Source organism: Amblyraja radiata, unplaced genomic scaffold, assembly GCF_010909765.2.
Source record: "Amblyraja radiata isolate CabotCenter1 unplaced genomic scaffold, sAmbRad1.1.pri scaffold_1264_ctg1, whole genome shotgun sequence".
In the NCBI taxonomy this organism is placed as follows: Eukaryota; Metazoa; Chordata; class Chondrichthyes; order Rajiformes; family Rajidae; genus Amblyraja; species Amblyraja radiata.
The window spans coordinates 1,824-15,562 of NW_022630447.1; the positions used below are offsets into that span (position 1 = coordinate 1,824).

The 13,739-nt window shown below is 46.1% G+C and overlaps 1 protein-coding gene across 1 annotated transcript; it reads left to right on the forward strand.

The window, feature by feature from the left end:
- Positions 1 to 260: 260 nt before the first annotated feature.
- LOC116969814 (PGAP2-interacting protein-like) lies at positions 261 to 11,750 on the forward strand (the record flags this gene model as incomplete). Its single annotated transcript, XM_033016594.1, has 3 exons — positions 261 to 452; positions 9,465 to 9,585; positions 11,596 to 11,750. Coding segments are annotated over 3 exons (468 nt in total), but the record flags the coding sequence as incomplete, so codon positions are not given.
- Between the last annotated feature and the right edge of the window lie 1,989 nt (positions 11,751 to 13,739).

Consider the following 13,739-nt stretch of genomic DNA (forward strand, 5'->3'; position numbering starts at 1 on the left):
GATCCCTGGTGAGTATATTGATTTGCTGGAAGTAGATTATATTGTAAGCAAGTAAGATTCCAATTCATCAGAGCAGTTTTGGATTTGGATGTACAGTGCAAATAACATGAATTAAAAAAACACAGCAACTGCATGGTGCATGAGTTTTATTGTGATTTTTTTGTGATAGCATGAATACAAATTTGAATGCCTTTCCTCTTGCAATTCACGATTCTTCTGGTTCATTTTCTAAATTGTTTTGTTTTCAATTTTAATTTCAGGTTACATTTCCATCTCCCTTTACTATGGTTTGCCCCCGATGATCTGGTACTTCCCGCTTCAGGTTTTGGAAATCACTGGCTATGAAGTCTTCGCTGCTGCTTATGTCACACCTTTAATATTAAACATCTCGGCAGTGTGGAAATTGGCTAATAACAAGTATGTCCTTGCCCTTCTCAGGCTGATCACTCTCGGTAAGTGAGTGTTTTGTTTTTCCATAACTGGTAAACATATTTATTTATTTAATCTTGGGCCTGCACCTGCCATCTCAGCGGGTTGCTATCGAAGCAAATCCCAAATATGCACCAGCACAACAAAACGGAAAATCATTATTGCGTGATGGGAAGGTAGCAAGTTACACTTGTCCTATTTTATTTGATTACATCGAGGTACAAAGTTAGATCGGGTCAGTGCCCAGGATCATCCACTAATTCTATTTAAAGAATTGCAAGTCTACTTCAATATGGGTTTAGGAATGTGTGACGTTTCGGGTCGAGACCCTTCTTCAGTCTAAAGGGTCTCGACCCGAAACGTCACCCATTCCTTCTCTCCAGAAATGCATCCTGTCCCGCTGAGTTACTCCAACATTTTGTGTCTATCTTTGATTTAAACCAGCATCTGCAGTTCCTTCCAACACACTCAATATATGTCTAGTTAGGAGATACTGTGTGGAAAGAGGCCATTCGGCCCACCAAGACTGCGCTGACCACGATCCCCGTACACTAACACTATCCTACACACTATCCTACACACTAGGGACAATTTACAATTATACTAAGCCAATTAACCTACAAACCTGTATGGCTTTGGAGTGTTCATCGTGCCTCAGCTCACACTACAGGTATGAATAGATTGTTTGATAGGGTCTTGTAGCTAAGCCTATTTGTTTCTGCGACATTCAAATTAATCCAAAATGTTGTGACGGCAATACGAAAAGCGATGGAGCTTACACTAAAATACAGCAATAAAATAACAAACTTGAATATTTCAAAAATAGTCGACAATTACAGGAGCGACACAGAGGCACAGCTTGTAAAACTGCTGCCTCATAGCACCAAAAACACAGGTTCAATCCTGACCTTGGGTGCTGTCAATGTGGAGTTTGCACATTTACCCTATGACAGCGTGGGTTTCTATCCGGGCACTCTGGTTTCCTCCCACTTTCCACAGACGTGCGTGTTTTATTAGGTTACTTGGCCGCTGTAAATTGACCCTTGTGTGTAAGTGAGTGGTAGCACTTGGAGGGAATTGATGACAATATGGAGAGAATAAAGTTGGATTAGATTCGTGTAGAATTAGTATAAATGGGCAGTTGTTGGTCAGCATAGACTTGGTGGGCCAAAGGGCCTGTTTCCATGCTGTATCTTTCTATTTCCATTTTTATAACTAGATTAAAAGAAAATAGGATTACAAACATCAATATGTCATTAAAAAAAATTGGATTGACAATGGATTAAATCAAGTACTTGTATAAGTGTGTTTTAGACCATTAGGAACATTAATTAAAATGCTTATCTCTGCACCATGACTCTAATGAAGTATATAACTCCTTGGCTGATCAGGCAGTTCCTTCTGGAGAGATAAACAGATTTAACTTTAGAAATCTCAGACTCTTCATTAGGAGAGAGAAAACGTTTAGAGCTTTTTTGACCTCATGTATTTCCTCTGGGTCCTCAGGTTTCCTCCAACATCCCAAAGACATGTGGGTTTGTAGGTTAATTGGTCTGTAAATTGCCCCTAGTGTGTATTCAGGAGTGGATGAGAACATGGGCTATCATAGAACTAGTGAACGGGTGATCAATGGTCAGCATGGCCTGCTTCTATACTGTATCTCCAAACTAAACAAGTACAGGGGAAAGAAAAGGGGGATGGCACTGAAAAACAAAAGGGAACATTTGTGTCAGGGCGAAGCATGATAATATTCGGAAAGGATAATAAAGTTATGATCTGAAATTGCTGAATCGAGAAGACATAAGAAATGGGACCAGGTGTCAGGCTTTATTCTCTTCCAGCCTGCTCTGGCATGGAACAAAATCGTGATAAACCTTCAATCTCATACCATCTTCCTGTACTCTCCCGTTATCCCTTGGTTTCCTTAATAACTAAAAAGCTGTTGTCCCACATTTTGAATGATGCCGATGATTGAGCCTTTATAGCCTGTACAGTCGAGAATTCCAAGCTCACCTGCCTCTGTATGGAGAAATTTCTCCTTGCCTCATTCTGGGATTTCCAATCCCAAACCATGGTGTTGGGAAAGCCATTCTCCTTGCATTCAGTCTCTGCAAATGTTATATATTTCAATGAGATCTCTCATTCTTCTGAACACGAGAGAATCTGTGCCAAGCCTACATAATCTCTGCTCAAACCCACCATTCCTTGAAGCAGTCTGGGGAAGCCCATTACATGTTCCTCCATCTTGCAATCCCACACAGCCAGATTGCTGTCAGATTGTGACTAGCTGGGACCCATGCAATGATTCCTGTGATACTGCACTCATCACAAACTACTGACTTGTGAAAGGTGACTTTCTTTTTATTGTCTTGGTTGACTGTACAAGTGTCAGTGAGAATATACTCGGAGTAAGTACTATGCGTTGTTCTGGTCGAAGGATGTGATTACGGTGATTGACCACGATGTTACCTGAGTTTGCAGGGTTGAGTTATAACGAGAGGTTGGATGTGCTGGGACGTTTTTCTTTGGAGCGTAGGAGCCTGGGTGGTGACTTTATTGAAGTGTACAAGATTATGAGGGCCATGGATAAAGTGAACACTCAATCTCTTTCCTAGGGTAGAGGATTCTAAAACTAGATTCAAGGCATAGGTTGAAGGTGAGTGGGGAGAGATTTGGAGGATAGTCCGTATCTGGAATGAGTTGTCAGAGGAAGCTATCAACGAGGATACAATCGCGACTTTTAAATGACATTTGGACAGATATATGGATGGATCGGAAGAGTTTTGAGGGCTATGGGTCAATACAGGTTGAAGGGATGAGCTTGGTTGGCATGGACAAGGTGGGCCGAAGAGCCCATTTCACTGCTGTACATCTCTGACTCAAATATTAATTTATATGATGAGTCATTTGACCTGAAACTTTGAATTTGACCTCTTCCTCTCCCCATAAACTCTGCCTGGTGAATATTTACAACATTTTCTATTTTTATTTCTGGTTTCAGCAATTACATAGAAAATAGGTGCAGGAGGAGGCCATTCGGCCCTTTGAGCCAGCACCGCCATCACACCGATCATCCCCAATCAATAACCCGTGCCTGCCTTCTCCCCATATCCCTTGGTTCCACTAGCCCCTAGAGCTCTATCTAACTTTTTATTTTTCAATTACTGCTCATAAACATGAAGCCTAGAAACTGTAATATGCTGTGCTGACTTCACATAAAACAAATACATATGGGTTAAATATTGGTGAGAGCTCCCTAGCTGGATTGCTGTCATTATCTGAAACAGCAGTGAGGAACACTGTTCACCAAAAGCCTGATGTTTGTTTTCAAATTATTTGACTAGAATGATCTCAGTCCTTATTAATCTGACTTTAAGGAACAAGCAGTGTTGCTGCCCAAGAATGTTAAAACTTTTGTTTGCTCATTTTTTTTTACCTTTTCCTTTGGAGCATATGAGCCTGAGGGGTGACTTTATTGAGGTGCACAAGATCATGTGACCCATGGATAAAGTAAACACTCAGTCTTTTTTCCATGGTGAAGGATTCAAAAGCTGGAGGGCAAAGGTTCAAGGTGAGAGGGGAGAGATTTATTGTCGCGCCTGGACAACAGAGAAGCTCCTCTCGTCTCTGTGCTAAATCCAGGGCCGCTGGTGACTGTGTTTCTCCACCCACCCATTTCTCTTGTACATCCTTCTTGCATATTCCTCGCCCACAGACTCTCCTGCAGTGCACAGTTTCTGAGAACAAAGGATTCTTTCAGGGAAAATTCCTCAGGTAGATTATATTGTACGGTGGTATCCCAATTTATTGCATCGTGAAATAATGTAATAATATGGTTCAACATTCCTGTCTCCACCCAAAAGGAGACCTTAAATAGCTTTTGCATCCGACAGGAGAACATAGAGTCATACAGCATGGAAACAAGCCCTTCGGCCCAACTTGCCCACCCCCGCCAACATGTCCCCGCTTGTGTTTGGTCCATATCCCTCCAAACCTATCCTGTCCATGAAACTGTCTAACTGTTTCTTAAACGTTGGGATAATCCCTGTCTGGACCACCTCCTCTGGCAACTTGTTCCATACACCCACCTCCCTTTGTGTGAAAACGTTTCCCCTCAGATTCCTATTAAATCTTTTCCCCTTCACCTTAAACCTATATCATCTGATCCTCGATTCCCCTACACTGAGCAAGAGACTCTGTGCATCCACCCGATCTATTCCTCTCACGATTTTATACACCTCTATAAGATCACCACCTCATCCTCTTGCGTCCAAGGAATAGAGTCCCAGCCTACGCAACCTCTCCCTATAGCTCAGACCCTCCAGTCCTGGCAACATCCTCGTAAATCTTTTCTGTACCCTTTCTAGCTTATTAACATCTTTCCTATAACGTGGTGCCCAATACTCTGAACACAATACTCTAAATGTGGCCTCACCAACGTCTTATACAACTGTAACATGACCTCCCAACTTCTATACTCAATACTGACTCTCTCCCCCCCTCTCCCCCCCCCCCCCCTCTCCCCCCCCCCCTCTCCCCCCCCCCCCCCTCTCCCCCCCCTCTCCCCCCTCTCCCCCCCCCCCTCTCCCCCCCCCCCTCTCCCCCCCCCCCCTCTCCCCCCCCCCCCTCTCCCCCCCCCTCTCCCCCCCCTCTCCCCCCCCTCCCCCCCCTCGCCCCCCTCCCCCCTCTCTCTCCCCCCCCCCTCCCCCCCCCCTCTCTCTCCCCCCCCCCCCCGTCTCTCCCCTCTCTCTCCCCCCTCTCTCCCCTCTCCCCCTTCTCTCCCCTTCTCCCCTCTCTCTCTCCCCCTCTCTCCCCCTCTCTCTCCCCCTCTCCCCCCCCCCCTCTCCCCCCCCCCCTCTCCCCCTCTCCCTCCCCCCCCCCTCCCCCCCCCCCCCCTCCCCCTTCCCCCCCCCCTCCCCCCCCTCCCCCCCCTCTCTCCCCCCCTCTCCCCCCCCTCTCCCCCCCCTCTCCCCCCCCTCTCCCCCCCCTCTCCCCCCCCCTCTCCCCCCCCTCTCCCCCCCCTCTCTCCCCCCCCCTCTCCCCCCCCCTCTCCCCCCCCTCTCCTCCCCCCCTCTCCCCCCCCCTCTCCCCCCCCTCTCCCCCCCCCTCGCCCCCCCCCTCTCCCCCCCCCTCTCCCCCCCCCTCTCCCCCCCCCTCTCCCCCCCCCCTCTCCCCCCCCTCTCCCCCCCCCGTCCCTCCCCCCCCTCTCCCCCCCCCTCTCCCCCCCCCTCTCCCCCCCCCCCCCTCTCCCCCCCCTCTCCCCCCCCTCTCCCCCCCCTCTCCCCCCCCTCTCCCCCCCTCTCCCCCCCCCTCTCTCCCCCCCCTCCCTCCCCCCCCCTCTCTCTCCCCCCCCTCTCTCCCCCCCCCTCTCCCCCCTCTCCCTCCTTTCCCCCCTCTCCCCCCCCCTCCCCCTCTCCCCCCCTCTCTCCCTCCCCCTCCCCCCCCCCCCCCCCCCCCCCCCCTCCCCCCCCCCCCCCCCCCCCCCCCCCCCCCCCCCCCCCTTCCCCCTCTCCCCCCCCCCCCCTCCCTCTCCCCCTCTCCCAGCCCCTCTCGCCTCTCGCCCCCCCTCTCCCCCCCCCCTCTCCCCCCCCTCTCTCCCCCCCCCCTCTCTCCCCCCCCTCTCTCCCCCCCCCCTCTCTCCTCCCCTCCCCCTCTCCTCCCCCCTCCCCCCTCCCTCCTCTCCCTCCCCTCTCCCCCCCCCCTCCCTTCTCCCCCCTCTCCCCTCCCCCCTCGCCCTCTCCCCCCCCCCCCTCTCTCCCCCCCCCCTCTCCTCCCCTCTCCCCCCTTCCCCTCTCCTCCCCTTCCCCTCCCTCGCCTCTCCTCCCCTCTCCCCCCTCTCTCTCTCTTCCCTCCATCCCTCCCCCACCCTCCTTCCCCTAACCACCTCCCCTAACCCCCTCCCCAAACCCACATCTCTTCCTCTCCACCCTCCCCCCCCTACCTGCTCCCCACCTCTCCCCTCACCCCCCTCTCCAGGCTCCCCCTGCTCTCTTCCCTCACTCTCACCCTCTATCTCTCCTCCCTCCCCCCACCTCTCCCCCCTCACCCACCCTCCCTCTTCTCCTCCTCTCCACCCCCTCTCCCTCTTGCCCCTCTCTCTGTGTCTCTCTCTCTCTCTCTCTGTCTCTGCCCCTTCTCTCTCTGCCCTCACTCTCTACCCCCGCCCCCCCCCCCCCCCCTCTAGGTGTGACTGCAAGTTGGAGGCTATGCGTCAGTAGATAGGGTGGTTATGGGGTAAAAGGAGCAAATTAATAATATTAATGTAATATCAAGGGGGGTAATTAGCGTGAGTGCGGGGGGGGGGGGGGGATAGTTAGTGTGTGTGACGCACGTTGGGGGAACAGACCCAACGGGTCTGCACATGGTCTAGTGTATTTATAAAATCTCATAGTGAAGGCAGAATGTTTGACGAGAGAAAGGCAAAAAGGTGGACTTAATCACAAGCATTTTGTTCACATTTATCAATGGAATCTCTTTGATTGCTGTTATCTAAAGTCCTCTCTGCCCCTCACGGCATTCCTTCATATCTCTTCTGTTCCCAATATCCTTCTGTGCTTCTGTTAAGTTTTGTACAGATATGGTGATGTGAGCAACTTGGGCCACTTTGCTGCACTAAATACATCATGTTGTACAATTTTTGAAGCAAGGATCATAGCACTGTCCAATTTCATAGCTACGTAGATGGTGCTTCGATCATTTCACACTGTCTTCTTTTGAGGGGAAGAACTGGGTGAAATTAAAGTTTCACAAAGATTATTTTTATTCATTTGTAAGACATAGTTGTCACAGGTAAGGTCAACATTTGTTGCTTATTGCACTTCTGGGTGTGGCAGTGAACTCCGTATTAAATTGCTGTGATGTAAATGACCTTCATGGATTTGGGTGGAAGGTTCAAGAATTTGAACTTAAAATGTATTTTTGACACTTCTTAGTCCTGATTAAATATTAACTGATTCTCTCTCCATTCAAATGCTACTTAACTTATCAAGCACTTGCAGGATTTTCAGTTGTTATTCAGATTTCTAGCATCTACAGTATTTTGCTTTTGGAATACAACCTGTTCCACAGTGTTGACCCATTTCAATCAGACTCGTAATGGAACTCCGATTACAGTTCCAATTACAGACCTTAATGAATGGGAAACCACTCAGGGTTATGAAAATTAGCAGAGATCACGATTCCGGTAAATTAACAATGGTGAATCTGTCAAAATTGTAGATGAGACCGCTGTGGTGAGCTGTATCTTGAACAATGACGAGATGGAGTACAGGAAAGAGATGAAGAGCTTAATAGCATGGTGTCAAAACTGCAACCTCTCCCTCAATGTCAGCAAGACAAAGGAGCTGGTCATCAATTTCAGGAAGTGGGGTGTAGTACATCTGTCTGTATCAATGGTGCTGAAGTGGTATTAGTTTTGATACTGGTTTATTATTGTCATGTGTACCGAGACGCAGGGAAAATCTATTTTGCATGCTATCCAGGCAAATCAAATACACAAGGACATCAGGTAGTGCAAATGAGAAAATATACCAAATGTTACAGCTGCAGAGAAAGTCCAACCAATTCAAGGGTTGTAAAGAAGTAGATTGGGAGATCGGTCCGCATTCATAGTTTACAAGATTGTTTAAATAGTCTGACAACAGTGGGAAAGAAACTGTTCTTGAAACTGATGGAACTCACTTTCAAGCTTCTGTATCTTCTGCCTGACAGGACGGGCGAAGAGGGAATGACTACAGTGTAAGTAGTCCTTGTCTGCTTTCCCGAGGCAGCGTGAAGTGTTGATGGACTCAATTGGGAGGAGGGAGGGGGCGGATTGAGCCTGGCCTGCATGGTGGACTGAAGTGCATTCACAATTCTGCAATTTCTTGCGATCTTGGGCAAATCAAACCAAGCTGTGATACATCTGGATAGGTTGCTTTCTATCGCACGTCTATAAAATTGGTAGGAGTTATTGGAGTCATGCTGAATTTTCCAGGGAAATAGAGGTGTTGCTGATACCGAGGAACTTGAAGCTCTCAACCACCTCCACTTCAGCACCATTGATGCAGACGAGGACACACAGTCCACCCTGCTTTTTGAAGTCAGATGGTCGAGAACTTCAAGTTTCCAGGTGTAAATATCACCAACAATTTGACCTGGTTCAACCCCATCAAGGAAATGGCCAACAAAGCAAATCATCTGCATGTTCTCTGTAGATGTAACACCATATTCTGCACCCTGAAGGTGCATCCAGGAGGTGGAGGGAGTCGGCGACGATGGTGGACGCGAAACATGGGAAGGGGCCGGGGGTTTTAACTTCCACGACTGTGTGAGGACCTGCCCCAGGGCACAATGGCTGAAGATGGCCGGGCAAGGAGAAGGAGAAAGACGGCGATGGAGGTGACTGCAACAACAGGTCTTTCTGGCCGGCTGTAGCTGGGACTGTGAAATGGTGCCAACATCTGGCGTCTGTTGCATGTTGACTCAGTGGGCTTTTTCTTTGCATTATGTGCTAACCAGGGATTGTACTTGTGTATGGCAATAATCTCACTGATCTGTATGCAAAAAAATCTGTATATACACATGATAATAAATAAACCATTGTTTCCTTCCTCCTTTTGCAGTACTTTACGCATGGTTTGATCTGCCTGGATAGCACTCAAAACAGTGTTTTTCAATGTATATCGGAAGACATGACAGTATTAGTGCAATACCAGATCCACATGGTCTGTGAAGGACCGATCAATATTGTGCAACATTTGCCCAACATCATATTACAAAAGGCATTTCAAATAGCTGCAGTCACATTAATGATCTTATATGTGATCACATGTCTTGCATTGTGCTCCCAATCCTTTGCCATTGTAGGCAAGTTTACTGCAATTGTGACTCTGCTGATAGTTTCCTATTGGTTGGAAGAGGAGTGTCACCAAAGCACAATTGACGAGGTGAAAGAGGAGTCTTCTGTAATTGATGAGATACTTCAATATCTGCATTACAAATTTCTCCTATGATACGAAAGGAAATTGTTGTACAATAATATTTTTGTCTTGCAGCGAGCATTGCTTCGTACCAAGCCTCTCACACTGTCACCCGTCTCTTAACTTTGGCTCTTGGTGTATGTGCGGCTCTACTTGTTCAAAGTGTCACGTGGTGGTCAGCAAACAGCCAGCAAAGGTATCAGCTTCTTGGATTTTTTTGTGAGATCACATTTGTTGAATTTGAACAAAGAATAAATAAACTGTTACAGCAAATAACTTCCAATGTTATTGATTACTAAGGACATATCTAATTTCCTTCCTAAAATAACGTCCTTTAATTCTGAATCTATGACCTCTAGTCCTAGACTCTCCCACTAGTAGAAACATCCTCTCCACATCCACTCTATCCAAGCCTTTCACTATTCCGTATGTTTCAATGAGGTCCCCCCCCTCAATATGCTAAACTCCAGCGAGTACAGGCCCAGTGCCGACAAATGCTCATCATAGGTTAACCTACTCATTCCTGGGATCATTCTTGTAAACCTCCTCTGGACCCTCTCCATAGCCAGCACATCCTTCCACAGATATGGGGCCCAAAATGGCTCACAATATTCCAAATGCGGCCTGACCAGTGCTTTATAGAGCCTCAACATTTCATCCCTGTTTTTATATAAAAGCCCTCTTGAAATAAATGCTAGCATTGAGTTTACTTTCTTTACTACTGATTCGACTTGCAGATTAACTTTTTGGGAATCCTGCACCAGCATTCCCAAGTCCCTTTGCACCTCTGATTCCTGGATTCTCACCCCATTTAGAAAAGAGTCTACGCCTTTATTTCTACTACCAAAATGCATGATTGCCCACTCTCCCAACGTATAAGTCGTTCTGTAGTTCCAGCTTTCCCTACATTACCTGCTCCTCCACCTATTTTCGTATCATCCGCAAACTTTGCCACAAAGCCTTCAGTCCCCTCGTCCAAATCATTAATATACAACATGAAGAGTAGGTGCCCCAGCATCGACCCTTGTGGAACTCCACTAGTCACTGGCAGCCGACCTGAAAAAGCTCCCCTTATTGCCACTCTTGGACTTCTGCCATCCAGCCAACCTGCTATCCGTGCGAGTATTTGCCCTTTGATACTGTTGGCTCTCATCTTTCCAAGCAGCCTAATGTGTAGCAACTTATCCAAAGGCTTTCTGAAAATCTAAGTAAACAACAGCTACTGACTCCTTTGCCTGTCCTGCTATTTACTTCAAAGAATTCCAGCAAATTTGTCAAGCAAGACCTCCCCTTCACAAAGTTATGCTGACTTTGGCCTATTTTATCACAAATTTCTAAGTACTCCGTAACATCTTTCATAATGGACTCTAAAATCTTACCAACCGCCGGTCAGACTAATGGCCTATAGTTCCCACTGTTCTGCCCTGCTCCCTTTTTGTGCAGTGGGGTAATATGCCAATTTTCCAATCATCTGGTACCACTCCTGACTTGTGATTCCTGAAATATCGCTATTAATGCCTCCACAATCTCTAAAGCTACCTATTTCAGATCCCTAGGGTGCAGTCCAACTGGCCCAGTCCTTTCAGCTTCCCAAACACCTTCTCCCTGGTAACAGCCACTCCACTAACTTCCACCACCTGACTCTTGAATTTCAGGCACATTGCTGGTGTCTTCCACCAAAATGTCACACCTCGCATTTCTCTGTATTACATTTCATCAACCATTCCTCAGCCCACCTAGCTAACCTATCAGCCATCTTCACTATCTGCAATTCAACCCACTTTTGTATCATCTGCAAACTTGCTAATCTCTCTCCGCAAGTGAAAAGTGTTTTACAATTCAACGATCTGCTGACTACGGTTTATCCTATCATTTTGCTAGATGTCCTTGCAGGCCTTCCCATGTTTTACTCCTTCTAAGTGAGCCCATGCATTTTCCCAAGCATCTAATTGTTTTTCAAATTGAGTCTGCTAGCTTGATATATGCACTGTTTGCAGACAACTCTATTTAGCTGAAAAACCTGTTTAACCCTTGCATTACACTGAACAATAAAGAACATTGGAAGGAATAAACTGGAATACAAGGTGACAAAAAAAGAGTGAAAAGCAAACTTAAAATGACTTGAATAGTTCCTACAAACCCAAATGATTTTGTATTGTCATAAAGGATACACAAATGCTAATATTTCTGTATTATTAATTTGTAGGCTCTGCAGAGTTTGGGGTTTCATTCTGGGTCATATTCTACAACTTGTTATAAGGATCTGGAGCATCTCCCTGAACCCAGTGTGGGCCAACAACATGTTCAACTCTGTAATACTGGCTCTGGGTGCCATTGTGACTTTGGAGAGAATACGCTTAGGTAAAGGATACATTGAAGTAGTAAGAGTATTTTATTCAAGGAAGTTATATGGTTGTCCATGTCGAAACTATTCACGTTTAAAAATGTTGTTATTGTAATCTTAAGGCATACTTAACACCACAGATTTGTGTTTTAAAATACTTGTGATTTGAATATAGATTCCTTGAAGTAGGTGGAAAGCCATTTCATTAGTTTGCTTCGTATTAGATTGTGGTTCAGTTAATGAAGCAGAAATGTGGAAGAATACAACTTTGAAAATGTTGTCATGTTTTTTTTTAAATTGGAACAATTCACAATATCTCAAAATTCTGAAGGACGAATTAACATAATGAATCAAGGAGTGTAAAATGTGCTGCAGTTGAAGAATGAGGAAAAAATATTAATATTTAATGTAGGTAGACAAATGCTGGAGAAACTCAGCGGATGAGGCAGCATCTATGGAGCGAAGGAATAGGTGACTCTTCTTGACCCGAAATGTCACCTATTCCTTTGGTCCATAGATGCTTCCTCACCCGCTGAGTTTCTCCAGCATTTTTGTCTACCTTCGATTTATCCAGCATCTGCAGTTCTTTCTTAAATATTTAATGTAGGTTATTTAAGACTGTGGCCATGAAAGTATGTTACCTATGAAATGTACCTTTATTCTGCCTATACTGTATATATCATAGTGTTAACATTAAATTAGACAGATGAAAAAAGAAAATATATATCTGAAGATTGACCAGAACCGCATGGTTAACACATTTGACCTGTTCTTGCCTTTCCCTTTTGATCTTTCTATTTCTCCTGCCACCTTCGCTGTATCTTATAATTAATATTTTCTCTATTTGTCAGTTCTGACAACAGATCTCAAACTTGAAACATTAATTGTATCTCTTTCCACTGATGTAATCTTTCAGTATGTTTTAGTTTCAGATTTCCAGAATCTGCGATCTTTTTATTGACCTTCCCTCCCACAACCTGTGTTTGCTGAAAGCACACCTATATATCAGGACTTTGCTCCCTTCAAGCGTTATTGGTAAACTTTAGGCAGGGATGCAGCATAAATCATTTAACAGAGACAAGAGGACTGTCCTTAACAATCATGGTCAGAAAATTACATTGAGATTCCATTCCCCCCCCCATCCTCCCACTTCCAATTTGTTGCAGCATTTAGCTACTCTTTTCATAAGTGATAGGTGCAGAATTAGGCCATTCAGCCCATCAAGTCCATTCCGCCATTCATTCATGGTCGATCTATCTCTCTGTCCTAACCCCATTCCCCTGCCTTCTCCCCATAACCCCTGACATCGTACTAATCAAGAATCTATCTCTGCTGTAAAAATATTAATTGACTTGGCCTCCACAGCCTTATGTGGCAAAGATTTCACAGATTTACCATCCTCTGACTAAAGAAATTACTCCTCACTCCTTCCTAAAGGAACACTCTTTAATTCTGAGACTGTGACCTCTGGTCCTGGACTCTCCCATAGTGGAAACCTCCTTCCCACATCAACTCTATCCAGGACTTTCACTATTTGGTAAGTTAGGTTTCCCCTCATCCTTCAAAAATTTGGCGAGTAGAGGTCCAGTGCTGTCAAACGCTTATCATATGTTAACCCACTCATTCCTGGGATCATTCTCGTGAACCTACTCTGGACCCTCTCCAGAGCCAGCAAATCCTTCCTCAGATATGCGACACAAAATTGCTCACAATACTCCAAATGCAGCCTGACCAGCACCTTATAGAGCCTCAGCATTGCACCCTGTTTTTGTATTCTAGTCTGCTTGAAATAAATGCTAGCATTTTGTGTGTTTTCCCTTGCCGATTCGACTTGGAAATTAACTTTCTTTGCACCTCCGATTTCTGGATTCTCTGCCCATTTAGAAAATAGTCTTCCTGAAGAATGGACACATGTTGTTTGGAGAGGAGGGGGTTAGTGGGTGGGGGAGGAGGGGTGGTTGGGTGGTTGAGGAAACAGAATTGCTGGAAGAATTTGAGGCACAAGG